This window comes from Eublepharis macularius, chromosome 3, assembly GCF_028583425.1.
Source record: "Eublepharis macularius isolate TG4126 chromosome 3, MPM_Emac_v1.0, whole genome shotgun sequence".
Lineage (NCBI taxonomy): Eukaryota > Metazoa > Chordata > Lepidosauria > Squamata > Eublepharidae > Eublepharis > Eublepharis macularius.
In genome coordinates, this window is record NC_072792.1 from 57,111,958 (window position 1) to 57,136,697 (window position 24,740).

The 24,740-nt window shown below is 40.5% G+C and overlaps 1 protein-coding gene across 2 annotated transcripts in view; it reads left to right on the plus strand.

Moving 5' to 3' along the window:
• The window catches only part of JADE3 (jade family PHD finger 3), a 77,666-nt gene extending 53,166 nt beyond the window's left edge, over positions 1 to 24,500 (plus strand). For both annotated transcript variants that reach the window (XM_054974135.1, XM_054974134.1), the window contains exons 2-11: positions 577 to 636; positions 3,045 to 3,127; positions 4,504 to 4,661; positions 6,148 to 6,338; positions 9,456 to 9,667; positions 15,896 to 16,063; positions 16,670 to 16,786; positions 18,965 to 19,438; positions 20,630 to 20,747; positions 21,516 to 24,500. In XM_054974135.1, the coding sequence (XP_054830110.1) occupies positions 588 to 636; positions 3,045 to 3,127; positions 4,504 to 4,661; positions 6,148 to 6,338; positions 9,456 to 9,667; positions 15,896 to 16,063; positions 16,670 to 16,786; positions 18,965 to 19,438; positions 20,630 to 20,747; positions 21,516 to 22,411 (2,466 nt within the window). In that variant the 5' untranslated portion in view covers positions 577 to 587 and the 3' untranslated portion in view covers positions 22,412 to 24,500. The remainder of the gene's footprint in view (positions 1 to 576; positions 637 to 3,044; positions 3,128 to 4,503; positions 4,662 to 6,147; positions 6,339 to 9,455; positions 9,668 to 15,895; positions 16,064 to 16,669; positions 16,787 to 18,964; positions 19,439 to 20,629; positions 20,748 to 21,515) is intronic.
• The last annotated feature ends 240 nt before the right edge of the window (positions 24,501 to 24,740 follow it).

Genomic DNA, 24,740 nt, shown 5'->3' on the forward strand with positions numbered 1-24,740 from the left:
TTTGTCATAGTGATTGTATCAATTTACACTGCATTATCAGCCTTGAGTCTCAGTGGCAGAGATGGACTATACCTATAAGTAAAAACATCAAAAGGTTGTCAGAGTAGTTGTGAGAACAAATGGTTGGAGAATGTGTGAAATACTTTGTACATGTAAAAGTGCTGGAGAAATGAGAAACTTTTTTCATTTAGCAGTCGCTACCATAGCAACTCTCCTGTTGCAGATGGAATGTTCTGCCACCCCCTCCCTCTTCTTAATATTATGAAGCCTTCTCCTTGCTAATGTAATGGCAGGTTGACTGTGCTTTTAAATTTTAAAGTGAGTTTATACTGAAATAAAGGAGATTAATATGAAGGCACTGAATTATAGCATTGCAGTTCTCTTTGGTTGATTGCTTGCTACAATTTGTTTAATTTGTGATCTGCCAATATATGCTTCAAAACCGTCCTCAAAAAAAGCACCCCTGTGTGCGCGAGAGAATATTCTGCTACTGGGAAGCAACATTCACTGTGTATGTTTGTTTGCCTCAAAGGATGGGTTTCACCAACCATTTCTTTTTCCTTTCCTCCTTTCTAGGATGCGTCAGGATGAAACGCCACAGGCATCTAAGCAGCAGTGACAGTTCAGACAATGAAAGTAAGTGGTATGATCTTGTCTTCCTTTGATCTGTCACCGCCTCTTGTGGCTTCCTCCTCTGGTCTGAGGGCAAACCGTTTTACCTCTTTTTATGGTTTTGCAAAAACACTTTGCTTTCCTTTCTTCTTTCACATTGTGGTGTTTAGTATTATCAGAAACCGTCCCCTCCCTCTTGCAAACCCCCCCCCCCAAAGTAAAATGACCTAATGTAAGAAAGAAAAATGTGGCTGTTCTTTGAATTTAAAGCTACAAAAAACTGTTGGTAGAACTCATATGAGAGAAGTTCAAACAAATATTTGTGTGGTCTTTGTTTACAAGCTGATGCTGGCTATGTTTGCAGTAGACCCTCACCATTTGTGCTTTTATGACTTGTGATTTCACTGATTACAGTCTGTGGCCTGACTATGTGATATAACATGATGCTTCCATCTCTCCTCCCCCAGTTGTGGTGGTGAAAAGAAAAACAAGCGAAACAGAAGGGGAAGAGATGAGCAGGAATAAAACACTAGTTAGGACTTTATTGGTATTGCTGTACTATCTTCCAGTCTGTTTTCTCTCATCATGTTATAATAGTTACATCATTTCATTTTGCAGAAAGTGTGGTGGTTTTGTGTTTGCAGATCACCATTTACAAGGAATGGATCTCCTGCAAATGGCAAGGATCCACTGTACTTTTATCATTGTGGTTTGCAGCTTTTGCAGGATGGTTACATAGCATGAATACTAAATAAAATACTATGTCAATTAAAGATAGGTATGCAGTACAGAAGAATGGCACCCATTTGCACTGTGACTGACATTTTCATGACTGTTTAAGTTGCTTCTGTGAATAGGAAATCATATGAATTAGGTACCAATGTGTTTTAAAGCCTCTGGATGTCTATAGAAGGCATCAGTTCTGTCACTATAGGTACCTACAGCAGAAGAGCTCTCATTCAGTGTCTTTCCCCCACATTCCTGGCAATGAGAGAACTGCTGCTGCTCCGTTGCTCTCCTAGTAGCATCTCACTTCCATAGCTAGACAGCCAGTTGAGACCAGGGGAAAGCAACAAAGAGAGGAAAAACAAACTAATCAAAACAACTTGGTAGAATACATTTTTTTTCTTTCTCTCTGGTAGCCAGAGTAAAAGTTAAATTGCTAACTTGTATGCAAGGTGCTATTTGGAGGGCAAGACAGTTGTATTTTTATGGTTGCTAAAAATTTGGAGATTGTTCTGAAGAGTTTCTCAACAGCTACTGAAAGCAGTCATGAATAAATAGAGACCTATAAAAGGCACACAGACATTCCGGAATGCATTGTGCTGTGTTTATATGATAGTGTGTGACTTAGGCCTTAATTTGTAGTGCTTGAGTTGATGAAGATTGTATTGCAAAAATATTACTTTAAAAAAGTACCAATCAGTTTCCTAGGCTACGGGGGATGGGCTTTCTGCAGACCTTCTGCTGACCCAGAAGTGCCATTTTCATGAACCAGGGCAGGCTCGTGAAAGCTCATGGCTCATTTGGTTCGTTTCCCATTTCTAACGAACCGTCACAAACTTTAGACCGGTTTGTTTGGTTCATTTTTCAGTTCGTCACTGCAGACAGCCTGGCACCAATCGATCAGTTTCCTAGGCAATGGGGATGGGCTTTCTGCAGACCTTCTGCTGACCTGGAAGTGCCATTTTGCTGACTTGGAAGTGACATTTTCACGAACTGAATGAACCGGCTCACAAACCAGGGCCGGTTTGTGAAAGTTCATGGTTTGTTTGGTTCATGAGACGCGACGAACTGCATGGTTCTTTTCCCCCCCGGTTCATTCCCATCTCTACTAACCAACTTTACTGTAGCATAAGCTTTCGAGAACCACAGTTCTCTTCGTCAGATGCATGATACACAGTTCTCTTCATCAGGTGCATGAAGTGTCAGAATAGAAGTTTTTCTTTGAATCTGTGCGCTATGCCGTTAGGTATTCTAGAAGTATTTGTATGGTAGATAAGCCATGCCTTCTCCTGGACTCTCACATGTTAGTCACAGGCGTTCAGGAAGCCAAAACTTGGACCTTTCAGAAACAACGAGTAACCTTGCTTTTGTTTGTGTAGTCAACTTTTCCTGATATAAAAAAAGGAGCAAGACCCATTTAATTTGCAAGAGGTGGTTGCCTCTTGCTTCTCTGAAGCTGTTTAAACCTTAAATGTGTATAAACAAATTGGAGGCTGACTTAGTTGTCATTCCAGTGCAACCCATAATTGAATTTTCTTATGCCTACCAAATTGTAGCTAACCTACAGGCCATATCTTTAGGTTGCACTGAGAATAAATGAAAGGGAGCAATCTAGTACTTGGCTTCCTATAATTTTAGGAAGTTTAGGATTGCAGTATGTTGCAGCAGGCTTTTGATTCTCTCTTTTTCTGTTGCTGTATGTATAGGTCCCTCCACTTCTTTTTCTTCTTGTTCCAAGTACAGGAGCAAATCAAAAACTCCAGCAAATGAGCAAAAGAAACCTGCTGAGGTAAGTAATGTTGTGCATTTGCCCAACAATGTGAGTTTTCCAGAAAAACCAGAATTGTAAAATTTTCTGGAAAATTATCCAATAATCTGCTTTAGTGTGTTTATTTGGACTTGTAATTAGTGAACAAATTTTTAAATCTACCTCATGTTAATTTTATGTTCCAATAGCAACAGGTACTAGAACTGAAATACTTGATTACGAGAAAACCTCATCAAGTAGAATAGTTTCCCCTGGTTTTGTTGAACTATGCCAAGAAAATCTTCTTAAGTGGATTTAAGGTTCTGGGTCATTAGTTTTCATTGTTGAGACTGCAAACAAAACACACTGTTAATTTTAAGGTTCTTTGGACAAATATCAAAAACATATTTGTGTAGCCCTCTTTAATTTCAGCTAATGTGCTGTAGCAGTTAGTATTGACCTAGGACTGAGTGACTTGGGTTCACATCCTTACTCTGTTTTGAAATTCACTGATGGTAAAATGAGGGAAGACTGCATATTTATTCACTTATCCCCCATTTTTCTCCCCCGTGGGACCCAGAGTAGATTACAACATTCTCCCCCACATCATTCTGTCCTCATAACAACCCTGTAGGGTAATTTAGGCTGTGTGTGTGTGTGGCTGGCCAAGGTCACCCAGCAAGCTTCCATGGCAGAGTAGGGATCTGAGCCCAGATTCTAGTTTGACACGTTAACCATTGTGAAATATTGCCACCTGAGCTCCTTGAAGGAAAGGCAGCTTTTAAAAAACCTGGGAAGTCTAGAAAATGAATGTTCATTCATTGACTAGCTACGTCTGAAATAAAGAAAAATAGATTTCCTCCTTGAGCATTGCTCCTCTCCCCTGAGATTGCAGTGAGATTGGGAATAGGTCTTTCGTTTGTGTGCTTTCTTCTTGTACCTTCCCTAGTGGCATGCATAGAAGAAATGGCTGAATAGCAGTTATTTGAACTCTGAAACACTCAAACCCTAGAAACTCAGACAATCTTCTCTCATATTTCGTTATTCCTAAGTTAGAAGAGATCCTGTGTTCAGATAATTTTGAGACTAGTAGTTCATGCCTTTTCTTTCCAGGCATAGTGAGAAGAGCAAACATGTTAGCCTACTTGTATGATAGAGCATTAGCAGTTCTTTAACCTGAATGTCTGGAACACATTCCTTCAGAGTTTTTATGAAAAAGCCATGTACTAAACAAGAATGGTGTGTTCCCACACTTTTAGCCTTGTAGTTTAGCAAAGACTAAATGAATAAACAACAGTCTGAAGTGCATCCTTGGAATTTTATTATTAAAGAAGAAAAATAATTATGGTTTAATTTTTTTGTTTGTTTTATTTAAGTATACCTGAGTAACATGGCTATCTTTCCCTCTCCTTTCACAGGTGTTTAGAAAAGACCTCATTAGTGCCATGAAACTTCCAGATTCTCATCATATTAATCCAGATGAATATTACCTCTTTGCTGACACGTGGAAACAAGAATGGGAAAAGGGTGTGCAGGTCCCAGCCAGTCCAGATACCATTCCACAACCTTCTCTTAGGTAATTTGTATTGAACAGATATATGAATTGGATTATGCAGAAACTTAATTTACATGTTTCCATCCCAATCTAACATCACAATTTAGATACGGTTTTTGTTCATATTAATTGCGGGCTTTCATAAGCCTCTGACTTATTGAATAATAGTACATTATCCTGCTTTCCAGCCCTAAATGGGATTCTAAAGCAGTTAGAGGCACAAAATCGAATACAAATATCAATTAAAATGCAGTGCAAAAATGCTGAGCATAGTCTGGGTCCAGGCACAGTTAAAGGCTGCCTTGCTGTTGCCTCCTCTCCCTCTGACCATGACAGTGGTAGTTGGTAATTTGGACGGAGGTGAGCTGAACCCAAATAAATGGGGAATGCCATACTGTTGCCTCTTTCCCCTCTGATGGCCTCATATACTGCTTCAGTTATTGGTGAGAAAATGTGGGATGCCAGAAATAAGATGTGAAACATAGGATATGCTGGGCAGAGTCAGTTGTGGCCTCCATTACAGTTTATAATCTTGCTTTTCCTTGTTCAGTTTGTAGTGGTTGACATTAGTCAAGGGCATAATGGCATAATTATTTGAGTCAGAATAATACTGCAGGTAAAAGAATGAGCTGTGATTTAGAATGTTCCTGGTTCAAATAATACAATACTCACTAGGTGTCTTTGGGCAAGCCACTCATTGCTCCCCCCTCATTGGTAGTAATAACATTGGCCTACCTTATAGGGCTGTTTTAATGGCAAATGCAGTTCTGTCATCTCAGCAGAGCGCTAAATTTGCCAGTGGTAGAAATGCTTATTGCAGTGCTACCATTCCTATTGTATAACACAAAATGTGCAGATTACAGCCATCCAAAATGTCATGATGGTCTTTTATGGCTACAGCCAAGTTTTAAAGTCTGTTTTAGTATTCATATTTTTAGTAACTGATATATTTGTAACTAATGTATTGTATTCAGGAGACATAGATTTAGACTTGGTGGCAAAATGAAAGTACATTCAGAGTTGTTGTATATGCATGTTGATTTGATTTAATGTTGTATAACTGTTGTGATTAATGATATTCTTGCAAGGAAGCAAACTTCTAGATGATAAAGTACAGTAGAAACCTAATTTTCTGTATAATCACATAATTTGTTAGATTGTACATAAAACTTGTTTAAGGGATTTTAGCCTACCTTTCTACCCAGGCTTTCATAACCTATGGGGACCAAAAAAGGCTTACAACAGTTAAGTGAGGATTCACACCTGGAACTCCTCAAATCCTAATCTAAGACTTTAACTTCTGCATCATGCAGGCGCTTTATGTGCTTTATTTCTTGCCTTACAGATACAAGCAAGGCCCATCTTGTCAATTTTGCTTGAGCTTGCATTGTACTGTTATCCAAATGATTGGTATAAATTAGAGCCATAGAATATCCAGTTTTCCAATTTATAGAAGTATTCCTTGACCAAAGGGCTGGCTGCTGACTTTACTATTAATCTCATTTAGAGTGGTAGCAGAAAAGGTGAAGGAAGTACTGTACACACGGCCCAGGAAGTACATCCGTTGTTCAAGTCAAGAGCCTTCCGAGCCTGGTTACATCAATATTCTGGAACTGGCAGAATCAATGTGTCGTTACGACTTGGATGACATGGATATTTTCTGGCTTCAGGAAGTAAATGAAGAACTTGCTGAAATGGGTGAGAATATTGAGAATTGCAGTAAAAATGATTCAGTGTTTAAGTTGACTCTTCACTTGACGGATAGTGGAAAAAGGAGTCTTAGCTGAATGTAGATGGTGTTCATCACGTCTTATACAGTAGTTAGCTGCGCACATTTGACGGCAGCTAACTGTCCTTGAAGCCGGTACTGACATTTTGAATTCTGGATTTTTGACATTTTTAGTTGTTGCTCTATTTCTGAGACTGTATTTTTATATATTCTTCTAATGATACATTTTTCACATTTATCAAATGATGGGATATACATTTTTAAAATAAAGGTTCAAGTCTTTAAGACAGGAGTGTATGTTGATACAGACTTGCAGCTTAATTATTTGCAAATGCATTTTGCTTCATTTTATACTGGGACTTTGGGAATAAGAACAGCAGTACATACAGAGAAACATCAGTCACTTAGGAGTTGGTATGTGCTTCTACTTGCACAATTGAATCTGCTAATATTCTTAATGGCCTGGCCATATGGGCATTTAGCAGGATTGCACTTTGCTGGTTCAGAAGAGAGGTAATACAGAAGGGAGCGTTCTTTAATTATGACACAACTTTATTATGATTTTACAAATGCCTATGAAGACAATCTTGATCCCCAAAAGCCTAACCAATTGAGGTTCAAAAATTAGACAAGAGATTATTGTCTTGATGTGGCATGTCCTTTTCAATTGTATATTTATAGACTTAAGTTGCTAATTTGAACGGGGACAGGATTGCTTGTGGTGTTCTCTGAGATTTTGATTGAAGGTAGTGTGGCCATTATGTTAAGAGGCAGTCTCCTTAAAACAAACTGCTAGACTAGAATCAAATTGATACAAGTAGGGGACCCACAAGAACTTATGGAGGGCATCTCATTTTCCTCCCCCCAGCCATGTCCTCTTTCTCTAACCTGGCCCCCATCACCTCTCCCGTTTCCTGCTTCCTTCTTCCCACCCACCTTTGTCAGCCCCCTTGTCTTCTTTCCCCCTTCCCCAGACAGCCACCCCCCCATGGCCCAGTTGCATGATGCCAGCTGAACGGGGCCCAATTACATGGAGAGAAACCTGCAAGGACTTCTGGAGGAGGACTTCACTTTGCCTTGAATCCCATTCCCCACGCTATTTCCTTTTTCCATCCTGGCAGCCTCCATACGCACACCTTTCCCTAGGTCCTTTTCTCCTTCATACTCACTGAACAACTTGCCTTTTATTTGTCACTCATTTTCATCTATATTTACTAATTTACTTCATATATATACTGCCTTTCTCCACAACAAGGACCCAAAGCAGCTTATACCATTTTCCTTGCCTCCATATTATCCTTATAACAACCCTGAGGGGTAGATTAGGCTGAGAGTATGTGATGGAATCAAAGTCACCCAGTGAGCTTCCACCACAGAGTGGGGACTTGAACCCAGGTCTCCCAGATCCTACTAAAAAAAAAATCTAACCACTACATTACAGTGGTTTGGGGAGGGGGGTGGCTGCTGTTGAACAGTAAGTAGCAAGCAGCCTGGCCTGGGTGAGTCATGCAAGTCATGTGGCAGTTGTTTCTGAGCCTGGTCCCAATTCGTCTTCCCTCAAAGGGCAAAAGAGCCCCAGAAAGGACCCTGCCGCTTCCCCTGCCTTTTCCTGGAGTACTGGAAAGCAAACCTGGAATACTGACCTGTTACTTGGTTGCCTAGCAACAGCCACTGAGAGCAACTGGTTATAAAGCTACAGGAGCGCCTTCATTCATACTGAATTTTTTAAACCCCCAATGTTTTTTTTTTTAAAGATTTCAGATTTTTCTGCAAACTTGGGGTATTTTTCAGGTGTGTAGGAAGATTTAAGTATCCTCAGGTCAGGTCCACTTCACTATTAGTATGTAAGATACTGTCAAATTCTTTGAATAAATGTTTTTACAATCTACATGAAGTAAAATATTATGGGAGGGATGAATGTAAAATCCATGGGATCCCCTCCCTGATAAGCAGTACTTTTTTCTTTCTTCTTCTTTTTTTTAAAAGGTGCCAATACGCATGATGATCTCCCCTCTCCGCCCAAGTCCCAAATGCCCAAGAGGTACAGTACTCTGTAAAGACATGCTGGTACTCTGTACTGGTGCATGCCCTCTGAAAAACAGACATGCTGATAGGATATTGGCTTGGAGCTGGAAAAGGTGTGTTTAACCCTTTTCCCTGCACCTTTCTTCAAAAGGAACTGCCCCTTCCTCCTACTGCTTTAATCCATAGTAAAGGCCAGTTTGGTGTAGTGGTTAAGAGCGACAAGACTCTAATCTGGAGAACCGGGTTTGATTTCCCACTCCTCCACTTGTAGTCAGCTGGGTGACCTTGAGTCAGTCACAGCTCTCCAGAGTTCTCAGCCTCACTCACCTTATAGGATGATTGTTGTGTGGATAATAACAACATAATTTGTAAACCGCTCTGAGTGGGTGTTGTCCTGAAGGCTAGTACATAAATCGAATGTTATTAGTATAAAAGACAAGTACACCTGTTATGCCTATCATTTTTCCCCTACAAAGCCTAAAAGCAGCCTATAAATGTATAGCACTTTTGATCAGAGAAGTAATGAGAGGAAGATGAGTTCAAACTTGCATACCCCAGTGTGATGATCTTGATTCACATTCAGAAGGAAATGTTTAGGGACAAAAATGCATTTTGGTTCATCTCAGAATTGTAATGTCTTGCGTAGTTAGGCGCTTACATACTTGTAATTATTATTCCAAATACTGTAATTGATTAATATTGCAGTTAACTAGAACCTAGTTCTCAGAAATTTGGTCTAATGATATGTAAATTAGATATGAAATGCTGAAATTCTGCTTTTTGTGCAGCATCCCATATTGTGAGTGAGAGATGTGAAACTGTAGAAAGTGATGCAGAATTCAAAATAGCATTAAAAATACGAAATCCTTGAAATGGAGAGTGAAATTTCATTAAGCCTAATACAAGTGAATTGAGGCAGGGCAGGAAAACAAAGCACAATATTTTCTCTTTGAAATTAGCATTTGGGGTAACAGTTTGAGCTCGGTTTCCATGAAAAACTAACATACTTCCATGATTTCCTTGAATGTATTAAGTAAAATATTACTTTAATTTTCTTGCAGGATGTGGACAGCTTGATGAGAACACGATGGAGAAGATGGTGGAAGTCCTAGAACGTCATTGCCATGAGAACATGAACCATGCTATTGAGACAGAAGAAGGGCTGGGTATAGAATATGATGAAGATGTAATCTGTGATGTTTGCCGATCTCCTGACAGTGAAGATGGAAATGACATGGTGTTTTGTGACAAATGCAACATCTGTGTGCATCAGGTTAGCACTAACAGTTTTGTAGTCTTTGGAATTGACCTTTGCCGGAATTGTGGTGCTAAAAAAAAAAAGCTTGAGAATCCAAAACCTACCTCACCAAGAGTCATGGTTTTCTTCTCTCCCTGCCTAAAATCAGTGGTTCAAACAAATTGCCAAGATTGCTTTCTCCATATGAAACTAGACTTTTCCCACCATGCTTTTTTTTTTTTTTAAATTGAACTTTTTTCATATGGCAAAAATTAGTGCGTGCAACCTTACTTTTTTGTATAGCTATTATTTATTCAAAAGGAAAGTTACAGTGACCAAAATAAAGGTGATCTTGAGAAACTCAAAAAAAAAAAAAAAAGGTTAGCACTAACAGAGCTTTTAAAAATACTGATTATATGGGTAATTAGAACGCTGTTCTAAGTAGGTATTTGGTTTTTTTTAAATAAAAGAATGGTTTTAAAAAGAGTTTGATGACATCTGAAATGGTTAAATATTTTATCCTTTGTGATGTATAATGCTAAGATTTCAGTTCAGCTCACACAAAGTCTTTTCTATACTGTTCCTTTGCCCTGCAAAATAGATGTTGGAGCAGTCTGGAAAACATTCTTGGAGGGCAGGAAAGACTGTATAGATTTTCTTTAAAAATACAGATGTTATGGACAGATCTGTTTCTGTCATTGGCTAGCTGTTTATAAACTGACATGTTGAAACTTGCTTTGCTAAAGGTAGACACCTTTCTCTTTTAAGAAATCTGAATTGTAATACCAGCAAAGCTTGTTTGCTGAAACTAACTTTATTGTGGAAGTATGAAACCCTGTTCCTTAAAATGTGATAAAATGAACATGTTGCTCCAGTTTTTAACACATTGAATATGTACACAAATGTATTTAAATTTGCCCATATTAGAACTGTTAAAAGCAGGGTTTTTTCTGGGAAAAGAGGTGGTGGAACTCAGTGTCACCATCTGTGTGCATGTGCTCTGCGCGCACGTGCACGCTTCCGGGAATGTGTGATGCCATCACTTCCGGGAAGTGACATCACTTCCAGGAAGTGATGCCACTCCTGGAAGTACCACCACTCCTGGAAGTGACGTCATTGCAGAGGGCGCAGCCACCCCCAGGAGTGCTGCTGCGATTCGGGCCTGCTTGCCTCCCTGCCCCTTACCTAGCAGCAATGTCCCCTCTAAGCAATGCAGTGTTGTGAGCCAGAAATCTAATTTGTCAGCACTCTTAGGCTGCAATCCAAAAAATGCTTTCATGGGAATAAGCCTCACTGAATAAAATGGGACGTACTTCTGAGTAGAGCTGCTAAGGCTTGCTTCCTCAGGATGTAATCTCAAACATTACTTAGTTGTGAAGTGCCACTGAATAGCTTGAGTAAACAAGCATAGAAATGGGTATTTTGCTTTTAATTTACCACTATTTCTAAGTGTGACATTAGCCTGTTTTCATACTAAGCTTTCCAGTGGCAAAGAGTTCATCCAACATAGCATGTGGGACTTTGAACAGGAAAGCCTGTCTTTAAATCTTTGCTCTGTAATTAAACTCACTGGGTGGCTTTGGCTAGGCTTGCCAACCTCCAGATGGGGACTGGAGATGTCCCAGAATTACAACTGATCTCTAGGTTATGGAGATCAGTTCCCCTGGAGAAAATGGCTGCTTTGAAGGGTGGACTGCTAAGGCCCCTCCTCTCCCCAAACCCTGCCTTCCCCAGACTTCACCCCCAAATCTACAGGAATTTCCCAAATTCGATTTGGCAACCCTGCTTTGGGGATGAAAATAAACCGAAGGAGGAGAGGCACATTGCGACCTCCAGGGAAAGAAGAAAATGGCGCTGTGTAGTTCAGACAGCATGGAATATTATCACAGGAGCCCTTAGATTATCAGGCAGTTCAGGCAGCTATGGTGGAAAGAAATAGGCATTATGTAGCTCCTGCCAAGAGAGGGGGTTAAAAGATATAACAATACCTTAGCATTCCTAGGACATACAAAAAATAACAGAAAACTATAAAAAAGGAAGAAAGGAAGTTAGAAAAGGTATGCTCATGGGAAGCGACAATGGATTCTTAAATGAACTTGGAGAACAAAAAAGCCTTTAAGAACTTGTAAAATCCAAGGAGGGAATGAGAAGGATGACTCTCTGGAGGAAGGTAGCTTCCTGCTGTGGGACTCACAAAAGCAAGGGGACAGCTATGCCCTGACAAACAGTGCCTGCCAACATTTTTTCCACTGAACACAAAATAGGCTCCCCTGGTAAATTAGAACAGGAAACAAAAAACTGATTGGTCAAGCCACAACCAGGAGGAAAAAATTACACTCTCTTAAATCGATCTCTCTGAAGTCATCTTTATGGACTAGTAAATCTGATAAAGTGACTAAGTGCTATAATTTACATTCCACTGAGTTCTCCCCTCCCCAAACTCTACTCTCCCCAGGCATCGCCTCCAAATCTCCAGGAATTTCTCAAGCCAGAGTTAGCAATCCTAGCTGGAGCCAACTATATTTAGGATTGCATGGTGTGGTTGGGGAGGGAATTCCACTGCTTTATTCACAGGACTGTCATCCAAGATGCATCACTCAACTCCCCCTCCCCCATACAGAAAGACAGCTTGAGGAAAACAAACATACAGGCATCAGCAGGGACTCTGTTTTGCCAAGGAAATGCACTCTGCATACGCTCACGGGCATTCTCGACTATTCTTGCAATGCTGCAGGATTTAGAATACAGATTTATTTAATTTAATTATTTCAAATTTGTATTCCGCCCTCCCCGCGAGCGGGCTCAGAGCAGATAACATATTAAAAATACAATTAAAATACAATTAAAAATTCATGTTCATTAAAAACAACACATTTAAAACAGAATGGTGGACAGCCTTCACAGGGAGGGTTTTATACACCCCCTTTTTCCAGGCCAGTGGAGGCCCAGCCTCAGCCATATGCCTGGCAGAACAATTCTGTCTTGCGGGCCCTGCGAAAAGATAGTAGGTCCTGCCGGGCAGGGTTGCCTCCCCCAACCCATTCCGCACTAATCCACAGTAATCAATAGTGTGTGTGGGAGGAGGGGGATGACCAAATGCAGTTTCTGCTCAATGTCCCTGCAAAGCAATTCCCCCCCCCCCGCCACCCCCTTCAGCGATCCCTGTGGGAAATCTCTGGTGAGTGAAATTTCTCATATTCCCCTTCAGGAGCTGCAGTCGCCTCCATAGCCCCCCCCCCCAAGGAAACTCCTCAATGCCTTCTTCAACCTCCTGAGGTGCAAGCCATCGATAGCCCCCCCCAGCCCCCACTCACTCCCCAGGACGCTGCAGGATTGCAAACAATAACTAGAGAGGGAATTTCTTCCACCACCACCACCCTTTCTCTTTGCATTACAGAAATGCATTTCGTGCCTCTATTGCATACATACAATTCGTCCCCTCCCCACACCCAGTGCTTGCTGCTTGGGGCTTGCCAAACTGCAGCTGAAAAATCCAATCTCCCCCTCCCCATAAAAAAGGCTTTCATTGGGGGGACACACACAAACACCGCCAGTGGCAGAGCCCGGGGTCTGGACCTTGCATTTTGAAGCACCAGCTCGACTGTTTGCAGGAGCACATGTGCCGAGCCCGAGGAAGAAAATCAACCAAAACAGAGAGGCTCCTCCCAAAAAGAACATAGGGGAAAAAAGAGAGCGGGGCACCGTAATTGGAGGCCAAAAGCAAGATAATGAAGAGAAATATAAAGGCATTTAATACATAGATAATAAATGTGCTCCTTGTGATTTACAAAGTAGTTTTGCAAAGCGGTATACACAAATACAGAACCAGATGGGCTGCCCAGTCTCAGAGTCGATAAATAAAATCACAATAGGTGCAAAGGAATCAAGTAGGTACAGTAACCACATTTAGGACTAGAGTGAAACAAACAAAGGGGAGGGATGAAGGTGAGCTTCGTTTCTTTGCATGGCGGCGCAAGTTTTGCAACTTGCCCAAACCCATGCAAACAAAAAGCCTTGCCCCCACTGGGAAGCGAAGCAAGGGGGATTCCTGGGCTTCCCATGCTTGCAGCGGCGCCGCAAATGCTAACAGAAGCAACTTTGCAAAAGTGTGTGTGTTGGGGGGGTAGTTTCCCATCCGCTCCTCTGCTTCCAATTCCCTCCTGCCCCATCCCTGCAAGCAAACAAAATATGACGGTGTGCAAAATCGAGCAACGCACCCTTCAGGGAGTGGGGGAGATCAGCTCCAGAGCTCTGCTGCTGCCTTTCTGCATATCCTTTGGCCTGGGAGAGAAGCGGAGCAGCCCACCGTGGAGCCCGCTAAACAGCTGAGAGGCAGCTCAACAGGGCAGCAAGAAAGAAAAAGAAAGGAACGAAGGAAGAACAGATGTGGAAAGAGGGAGGCTGGGAAAGAAAGAAGGAAACTAGAGAAGAAAAGATAGAGAGGGAGGGAGGGAAAGGCAGGGGAAGAGGCTGGAGAAGCAGGCACCCGGAGTAACCCTGCAGCAGCAGCGGCTGCAGAGCTGAGCCCGCCAAACAGCTGAGAGGTGGCAGCGGGGGGGGGGGGGAGCAAGAAAGAAAGAAAGGAATGAAGGAGGGAGACATGGAAAGAGGGAGGCAGGGGAACAAAGAAGGAAGCAAGGAGAGAAAAAAAGATAGGGAGGGAGGGAAAGGCAGGGGAAGAGGCTGGAGAAGCAGGTGCCCAGAGTAACCCTGCAGCAGCAGCGGCTGCAGAGCTGAGCCCGCCAAACAGCTGAGAGGCAGCAGCGGGGAGGGGGGAGCAAGAAAGGAAGGAAGGAAGGAAAGAGACATGGAAAGAGGGAGGCAGGGAAAGGAAGAAGGAAGCAAGGAGAGAAGAAAAGATAAAGGGATGGAGAGAGGAAGGAAGGGGAAAGGCAAGGGAAGAGGCTGGAGAAGCAGCTGGCCTGGGCGAAGCCCCGCTGCTGCTGCCCTGAGCCTGCCAAACAGCTGAGCTGTGGCAGACTGGCGCTTTCCCCAATCATGCAGGAGGCAGTCATGCCAAGCCCAGGCTACACTCAGGGCAGAAGTTCCACCCGGAGACAGTGGAGGGGTCTTTGGACACTGGGGGTGGGGTCACGAGTCACGTGGCTGCTTGCCAGAGGTGATGGAACAGTGTTCTGGTGCGTTCCCCCTCAAAAAAAGCCCTGGTTAAAAGTATTTTGCTGTTGATCCCAGTAGCTTAACACCCAAGAGGTATTTTTCTTAATAACTAAGGCAATTAAATTATGGTTAAAACATGCCAAAGATTTTTTTTTAAGCCTAATAAGTGGGGTCTACAAAAAAATGGCTGTTATTTGTTTACATTTCCTATAATAGGAAGAAATGGAGCAGAGAGGAATTAGCTTTTTAAAAATTAATAAATGGTTCTAGTAAATGATAGTGAATGGGGTCAGGAATAAAGGGTGCGTGTGAATCCTGATTTGCTAAAGTTGTTAACACAGGCAATAGTGCACTCTGCTGGATTAATATGGAACTTTTTAGAAATGTTCTTCTGGAGTGTTCCTGTAAGACTAGAAGAGTACTTTTGTAGGTCAGACTGTCTGTCTGTACTAGTACCAAATGTCACAAAGTAAACTCATGTACAACTTTCCTAATTCTACTAATATGTAAACAGGAAACTAACAACTTATCATTTTCTTATACCAGTCATTACTACTAGTGGTTAGAGAGTCAAACTAGGATCTGGGGGAGACAGGTTCAAATCCCCACTCTGCCATGAAAGTTTGCTGGGTGACCTTCGGTCAGTCACACACTCTCAGCATAGTCTACCTCACAGTATTGTTGTGATGATAAAATGGAGGATAGGAGAATGAAGCAAGCTACTTTGGGTCATCTGTCTTATGGAGATGAGAGCTCAATCTCAGAGCAAGTTCATAGATTTTTTATTAGAGGTCTAACCATTTTTATTGCTCTTCTTCCACATAAGGGAAGTGTACATGGTTCTACCAGTCTCCATTTTATGCTCTTAACCAATAGGTTCAGGTGACAAACAGCATCGGGCCAAGATCACTCAGTGTTTTTCAAGGCTAAATGGGATTTGAACGTGGGTCATCCTGTTCGGACATTCTAACTAGTATAGCTCACTGATTCTAAACCTCTTGTATTGAACTATCAAAGAGAATTTTCTAGTCCGTTCAAGTTTCAATAGCCTAGAAATGCATTTAATGTTTAAAGTAGTCCGTTTTGATATAGGCAATGAATTCTTGCTTACAGATTCATGAAACACCACTTTGTTTTTGTTGTCAGGCATGTTATGGAATTATAAAAGTTCCTGAAGGAAGCTGGCTGTGCCGTACTTGTGTCCTTGGAATACACCCTCAGTGTCTTTTGTGTCCAAAGAGAGGTGGGGCCATGAAAGCCACCAGAACAGGCACCAAGTGGGCACATGTAAGCTGTGCTCTCTGGATTCCAGAGGTATGGCTAACTTTTAATTCCATAGTATTTCCTGTGTTTCTGTTTTATTACTTATAATAGACAATATAAAGGTGGCCTGCCTGAAGGGCCAGGTTTGGCTGTGAAGCTCTGAGTTTCCGTACCAAACTTTCACTAAAATTAATCCCCTCGGAGAAAAAAGATGTGACTTGATTACAGAACTTGCTCATTCATGAGGAGGTCAGATAGTTCTACTCACTCTCCAGATTCTATTGCATCTGGGAAATAGTGACTATTACAGCCCATATAATCAGTTAAAGGGATCGGTATAATTATTGCCACATACAAGTCTTTTGACGTATATGTGATGGTTAAAAAATGAATAGTTAATTCCTTTGAATACATTAATGAATCTTGACAATTTGTGTGTGTGTTGAGCATTTATTCTTGTGTTAACCTGTACATAAGTAGCTTATGTGAAGCAAACAAATGCCTCACTCTAGGACCACCAAGAGGGCAATTCACAGTAAATGAAATTTTCCATTGTCATCTCTCTTTGCCAGCTTTATGAAATGCAGAATTTAGAGGATTCTGTAATTCTTTCTGGCAATGTCAGTACTAGTAATTCATACCATATTTTGCTTGCAGGTTAGCATTGCTTGCCCAGAAAGGATGGAACCAATTACAAAAGTGTCTCACATTCCACCAAGTAGATGGGCTTTAGTCTGCAGCTTATGCAAATTGAAAACTGGTGCTTGTATTCAGGTATGTACCAGCTCTGTGCTGTGATCTTGTAAGGCCATAGAGTAGAAAATGCATGCTAGCATAAATTATTTTTATTTACATTATTTATAGTGTTTTTTTCTTACTGAGACTCAAGGCGGATTACACAGTGTGGGTCAGTACAGTCAATTTCAAAGCCATTTCAATAAATAATGTGATTGGATATATAAATGCAAATTTGCAAAGCTTTAAAACTAGCGTGAATCTAATTTAGAGTGGAAGAAATGCTGAACAGAGCATAAACAATTCTAAGACTCACGTATTAAACAAGATAGAAACTATCCAATAGAATCATACTTACAGCAACAGACAATACATAGCAGACAGAACCCAGAGTACATAGCAATAAAGTCTACAGTCTTCCCACTTAACAGTACAACCCTCCTATCGGAGTGAAAAGCCTGCTTGAATAATTCACCTTTGCATTGTTTGCGGAAAGTCCAGAGAGTGGAAGCTTTCCAAACCTCTTCAGGAAGGCCTTCCATACGGTGGGAGCCACCATAGAGAATGCATGTGTATTGGGTAGTTGTTGATTTTGCCCATGTACAAGGTGGCACCTGCAGAAGGCCCTGTTCAGATGAGCGAAACTGTCGTAGCAGAACATAGGGAGATAGACGTTCCTATAGATATGCTGAACCAAGGGCACGAAGAGCTTTGTATGTCATAGCCAGTACCTTGACTTGGGTATCTTCCACATATTGATTGCATCCAATGACAGCTTTAGTCTTGTAGTGTACTGATAGGAAATCAATGATAGTAGATTCTGTACTAGTAACTTGTCAGTGAGCAATCCTTAACAGTAGAAACTTTAACTAAAAATGGCTGTATTCTTCATGGAAGGCTCTAGGTGTCAACAGTCAGCCTTCTAAGCAGTAGTATACAAACATGAGAAGAGGCTAAAAACCAGCATGTTATGAAAAACTAATGTTGGCTCAAGTGTCTCCGTTCTTACTTCAAAGAAATATGATTCAAAATGAATCTGTTTCGTTTAAAGATACACTGACACCATGGAGAACATTTTCATCTCCAGTAATATACTTTCAGACCTTATCTAAATGTCTGTATAGCATTCCCAAGCTGTTCTGGCCTTCAGCTCTGAAAATCATTGCAATATATTTTATTTATTTATTTAAAATATTTTTCTGCCACCTTTTCACCCAAATAGAGTCTCTGTGGCAATGAACTTCAAAACATTTAAATTAAAATACATTTAAAAATTCAGTAAACATATGCACACATAACACCAAAACTAGGGAGGATGTCCAATAACAGTTATTGGGGGTGTTATGCAAAACAAAAGTGTTCACTGACTAGTGGAATACAATGATAGATGGTGACAGAGGAAACTCCTTGGAGAGGGAATTCCAAAGTTTTGGCACAACAACCAAGAAGCCTCTTCCTTAGGTAGCCACCCACCCAGCCTCAGATGACAGGGGCCCCTGAAAAAGGGCCTCCAAAGATGACTTAGTAGATCGGTGAGTTCATATGAGAGAAGACAGTCCTTAAGATATGCTGGCCCCAAGCCATATACGGCTTTAAGGCTCAATAGCAATCATTTAAATGGGTCCCAAAAGCAAACTGGGAACCAGTGTAGATGGAACAAGACTGGAGTGTTATGGTTCCAGCTACCCACTCTAGTCAACATTCTAGTCACAGCATTTTGTACCAACTGTAGCTTCTAGACAGCCTTCAAGGGTAGCCCTGTTCTGCTCCTGGTGGATGGTGTAGAAATGTAATTATATCAAATTGCAAAGGTTGATTGATGTTTATTCATTAACCTAGCAGCTTTGTTTGTTGGAGTAACTTGCATGGTAGGCCTGGGCTTCGTATTGAAGCATACTTTTTTTTCTTTTTTAGTAATGTGTGTGTAATCTAGGAGCTACTAGCAGTGCCTTCCTCTCTTCAGTAGCTACAAGACTTACAATATTTGGATAAAATGCTATACCTTGATTATCAGACGGTACCTTCTAAGAAGTTTTAATGAAGCATAACTGTTTGATTTTTGCCTGACGATTTCCATTCAGACTTTCAGCTTCTCAGCTACTATCTTTAAGTTGAAGCAGCATTTTTTTGAACATCCCCTGTTAAAAAAATTATATTTATTTAATAATGAAAAATCCATGTCTGGTTTTCTGATTGACGGCTTCCTTCTCTCCACAGTGCTCTGTGAAGAGCTGCATCACTGCCTTTCATGTCACATGTGCCTTTGAGCATAGCCTAGAGATGAAAACCATCCTTGACGATGGTGATGAGGTCAAGTTCAAGTCATACTGTCTAAAGCATAGCAAAACCAAGCAGAGCTTATTGCCTGAGTCAGATGACCACCCCAAGAGCACAGTGGACCAGAAGCAAACAGAGAGCGAGAAAACTAGTCTGCGTGCTCAGAAACTTCGAGAGCTGGAGGAGGAGTTCTACTCACTAGTGAGACTAGAAGATGTTGCAGCAGAGCTAGGCCTTCCAAAATTCACTGTGGACTTGATCTATAACTATTGGAAATTAAAACGAAAAAGTAACTTTAATAAACCATTATTTCCTCCCAAGGAGGATGAAGAAAATGGCTTGGTTCAGCCAAAAGAAGATAGTATTCATACTCGAATGAGGATGTTCATGCACTTGAGACAGGATCTGGAAAGGGTAAAATCTGCATGCTAAATTGCTCTTTTCTGCTTATAATACCTCCAACTAAAAATAAATGGGGAGGAAAAAAGTGTAGAGCAGGGATTCAGAAGGAAAAAGGTAAATATGCTGGAGGCTGATGGGAAAAAGTAAGATAATTGCAAACAAGCTAAGTAGAAGACAGTTAACTGAAAGTGCTCTGTGAAGTTTTGTCTTGGTCTTGCCCTAAATGCCATTACTAATAGAAGGATTGAATATGCCTTCTGAGGGTGATGTTTCTGCAGCATATCCAATAATAGACTTCACTTGGGAAGATGTGAGCAGATGAGATTTGCACATGCTTGTCATGCTTCCCTGTGTGGGCTGAAGCTTAGCAGCAGGGGATAGCCCTGTTGCTTCCCTTGTTGATCACCAGAGCAGCCACCAACCATGTTCCTCAGGTGTCACCACTGTCTATATCCATGTCTGTGATACCACTAATGAGCCATTGCATTTCCAAGTGCTACAGTTATCAGTGAATTGGTTCCTTGACATACTCAGGAATTAGGACACTGCCACAAGATCTTAAGGGAGAGATAATAGTGTGGGGTCTAGTAAGATTCCTCCAGTCATTTACCCTAACTGTGTATTTGCAGCTTTAGAAATCTGCTGCTATCTAAATAGAGCCAGTTTGGTGTAGTGGTTAGGAGCGTGGGACTCTAATCTGGAGAGCCGGGTTTGATTCCCCACTCCTCTACTTGAAGCCAGCTGGGTGACCTTGGGCTAGTCACAGTTCTCTGGAGCTCTCTCAGCCCCCCCCCCCCACCTCACAGGGTGTTTGTTGTGGGGATAATAATGACGTGCTTTGTAAACTGCTCTGAGTGGGCATTAAGTTGTCCTTCAGGGCGGTATATAAATCGAATGTTGTTGTTGTTGTTGTTGTTGTTATTATTAGAGATGGAAACTGATGTAGCCCTAAAAATAATCATCACATAATTTAAACCGAATAATGATTTCATCCAGAATTTTTCAAGACATGGGAGAATGCTCTGAAGGTGAATAGTAGAGATGGAATTAGCAACACAGATTGGAAGGTGACAATAGATATAAATCTTTTAGACAATCCTTGCTGATGCAAGTTGTCTTAAACTGTAGCTGTGGGGGTGGGGTGGGGGAATCTGCAGGCTTTAAATGTGCAGAGATTTTTCATTTTTCTTTTTCTTTCGATAGGTACGGAATCTTTGCTACATGGTAAGCAGAAGAGAGAAGTTAAAACTATCTCACAGCAAAGCACATGAACAAGTTTTCAATTTGCAAGTTCAGCTTATTAATCAAGAAATTGCTGCAGGTAATAATGCATTAAGAGACAGTAATGGTTACGTTGTGTGATCTAGGATATTTTAAGCCATTTATATTAGGAATGTTTATTTTATTTCTTCCTTTTTAGTTCCACATGCAATGGCTGGATCCGTTGCAACCTACCTGTGAGGACTTCTGCTTGCAGAAAGTGACTCTCTCAACTCTTCCCTCTTGTGGCAGCCAGAAATGTTCCCTGAAATCCTGTTTCTGGGGTTGCCTCCTCCCTCAGAAGCAGGATTTCCACGATGCACTTCCAGGACTTCCAGGGCTACTGCAGGAAGGTGAAGCTGAGGAAGTTGCAGTGCACTTATTGAAGTCCTTTCACACACAGGAACGCTACACTGGATCCAGCCCAGTGCTTAGAACTTGCGATAGAGGTGATTTATATGGTGACTGGACCTTTTGTCAAGCTGTAAGTGTACAGCCTACACTGGAATCAGTCTGTAAAAGCTTTGCTATAGGTACCAGGCCCTAGAATATGCATATATTACAAATGCTTTCCTGTTAATATGTCATAATCTTGTATTCATTGGCTTCTGAGGAATATAGCTCTTTAATGTGCTAAGACTTTCCACTAACAGATTAAAAAAAGTTTTCAACTTTATTGAATATAGTTTAGGGAAACATAGAAAGGCCTTGATGAATTTTATGATAAAGAAGGTTGCTGTAGCAAGTTCCATAATAAAATTTGTTGTATAATGAGCTCCGTCTCTTAAATACATTATTTTCTTCCCACCTCTCTTGTATCCTTTCTCAGGCCATTCTCTGACAAGTGCAGTGGAGAACACACTGTTTTATCCACCTCCTAGAATCACATTAAAACTGAAGATGCCAAAATCAGCACTGGGAGACTGCAAAAATAATTTGAAGCCCAGTAACAAGCCCCTTTCTCCTGATAACAATACTATGATTTACTGCAAGAAGGGCATTCCATTTCCCAAGGAACCTTTTCTTTCAAATATTAAATCCTACTCACGGTTTCAGCATGAAAATAGAAGTAATGGTTTATTTGGAGGGGTTGTCAAGTCTAGGAATGAAGCAAAGGAGTCTGGCCTGGCACACTCCTCAGATTTCCATCGCGGACAGTCATCTGGCAAACCTTTAGCACTTCAAGCTGCATTGCACGGACAGTCTTCCATGGGGAATGGGAAAATGCAGCAGAACTCTAAACTAGCAAAATCTAATGGCTTAATGAGCAGAATTGGTGATATGTCTCAGCGAGACAGCTCCAGCCAAACAACATATGAGCAGCAGTCTGTACTCTCTGCACACTTGGCCAGCCAGAGCAGCTTCAGAAAATCCACAATAGAACACTTTAGCAGATCCTTCAAAGAAGCAACCAACAGTTTGGTGAGGACCACAGAAGATCTCAGATGCTGTGAAAAGCCTACAAGAAGGATTTCAATGCGAGAGCGTTCATGGGGCAAGCAGACACTTGAATATCCAATGGGCAGTGCTCCTTATCAGGACAATGATGGATATTGTCCTGATTTAGAGCTCAGTGACTCTGAAGCTGAAAGTGATGAGAATAAAGGACAAATCAAATTGAGGAAGAGCAGCTCAGAGAGAGAGAGCCCAAGTAAAGACTTCAGTAGAGATTGTCACAGCAGAAACAAAAGAAGTTTGATTTCTCACAGTTCAGTACAAAGATGATTAGAAACTCCTGATCACAAAAATGGCTAAGCCCTTGTATCCAAAAATACTGGAATAAACCATGAGATCTTCAGGTTAAAGAATGCAGTGCTGGGCCATGAGCAAACATAACAGTGAATCAGCTCGCTATTTAGAGAAGTTGTTAATTGGGTTTTACAAGGTCAATGTGCTATAAGTAAAGGTTACTTGCATATTTATAAAGGTGATTTTATATGTCGGCTTTCCTGTGTGGCATTGAATATGCTGGGCTTTGTAGTGGTGCACAGGTATTCAAAAAGCCCTTCTATCATTCTGTTATAATTTGGGACAATATCTGACAGTTCTTGTTGCAGCTGCAATGTCTCAATTTATGGGAAAACCTAAGTAGTCACTTAACTTTTAAGGGAAACTTGTCAGCCACAAGAACTCAATAAAGTTGAGTCAGGTGCTTAAATTTTTTTTTTCTGGGATGTTCATGACTACTAGACAGAAATCATGTTCTTAATTAGTTTTCAAACAAAGCATGTAACCCTAGATATTTACTTGAAAGTAAGGCCCATTGAGTTAGAATAGGGCTTACTCTCAAGTAAACCTGCATAGGATCAGGGTTTATGTAATATTTTCTCCTAATCTGAAGATTTACAGACACTACAGTCAATGCTGCCAAACACACTGACCTCTAGATTTTTCCCTGCATAGTTTGCTCTTGCGGAAAATTGTTTCCCTGTGCTATAGAAACTTGCTGTATTCTGTAAATACTCTTCTAGTATTTTTTTAAATTGTTTTTTAATCCTTGTATATATAAATATATAAATATATATATAGCTTGTTGTGGGTTGCACTTGTAAAATATTTTACCCAGCCATGCCAATACAGGTGGCTGATATGTGGATAGTGTTTAATACTAGTACTTAAGAATCTCTTGACATATTCAGGCAATCACCGGTGATGCCAGATTCTTTTTTGTCAACTTAGAAAGCTTTTTTACATGATCCACCTCATACACACTTTTTTGTTCCTCAGCTAGCAAATACTTGGTCGGGTTTCTGAGCCTAAAATCTGTGCGTGTGCAAAGGAGTTTGTTAGTTTCCAAGATAAGTAGGCAGCCATGGTAATCAAAAGTGGAAAATACTGATTCTGCTGTACTATTTAATTTGATTTTTAAGAAAATGCTGTTTGCAATTGCCCACCTTTGATTTTCAAGTGGAATAAATTGATTTTAGTGTGCAAATATTGCTTCATTAAAAGAGTAATCAAAATTGTTTGAAATAGTGCCATCTGAAGTGCAAGTACTTTGGGTTGAATTTGAAATCATTATTAAGATATAGCAGGTACAAACTAGTGCCAAATTTTCTTTGAAAGCCATAACTCTGATGCATTTAGTTGGGAAGGGTAAGTTCTTGATAGGAATCAGGAAATAAAATGAACCTGACTGTTCTGCATGTTTCACTTCCTGCATTCTTAAAGTTTGCTTTGTTTACTTTTTATATTCTTATGTAACTTTTATCTTTTCCCAAAGTGATTTATTTTAAGGTATTTCCATTGATGTAAATATGCAGTAGGTTCTTTTAAAGTGTTATTCTTTTTTGGGAAATGCTTGGCCTTTTAAGTTGTGAGCCATTCAGAATGGTGCTGAAAATGTTCACTCCCTTGTATATCAGTTCTAGCTCTCTTTTTAAAAAATATATTTATTATTAATACTTTTTACTGGTCATGTGAGTGTAAGAAGGAACTTGGGAACAATTACTTGGGCTAGGAGGAAGAAACACAATCATGTTTCATGCTAAGTGGCATGAGTAAAACACAAAGGCTGGTAAATGGTGCTTCAACAAGATTGCAGAGTTTTGCAAACATAAGAATGATGACTAATATACTATCTTCCTTGGCAATAGTGTTTTTATTTTTTTTACATGATTTTAATAGATACATGAAGGCGCCTTTGGCTGTATAGCTCTCAAATGTGTGTCTCCAAAATGTATTTGCTAGTTTTTCAATGTGTTCAGTGGCTAACTCTTTGAAGTATTACTTCTTAATCTTTGTTTTGCTTTATATAAATATATATATATATATACAATTTTTTCAAAAATGGACTGTCTTTTTCAGACGTCCCCTTTTTACAATGCTTTTTCATTAAATTATGAAACTGCTAACCATACTTCCTTTGTTGTAATCTTTTAAAAGCTTTAATATTTGTGAGGTTGTAAAACAAATGTTTTGTTTGATAGTCACTTGAGCATTTTAGATAACCTCAAAAGGACTTTTTAGAGGTCATAAAATTACTATGTAGAAAGCATGTGATCCTACCAGTGCATTTTGCTGTGAATATGTGCAATATACATCATCACATGTG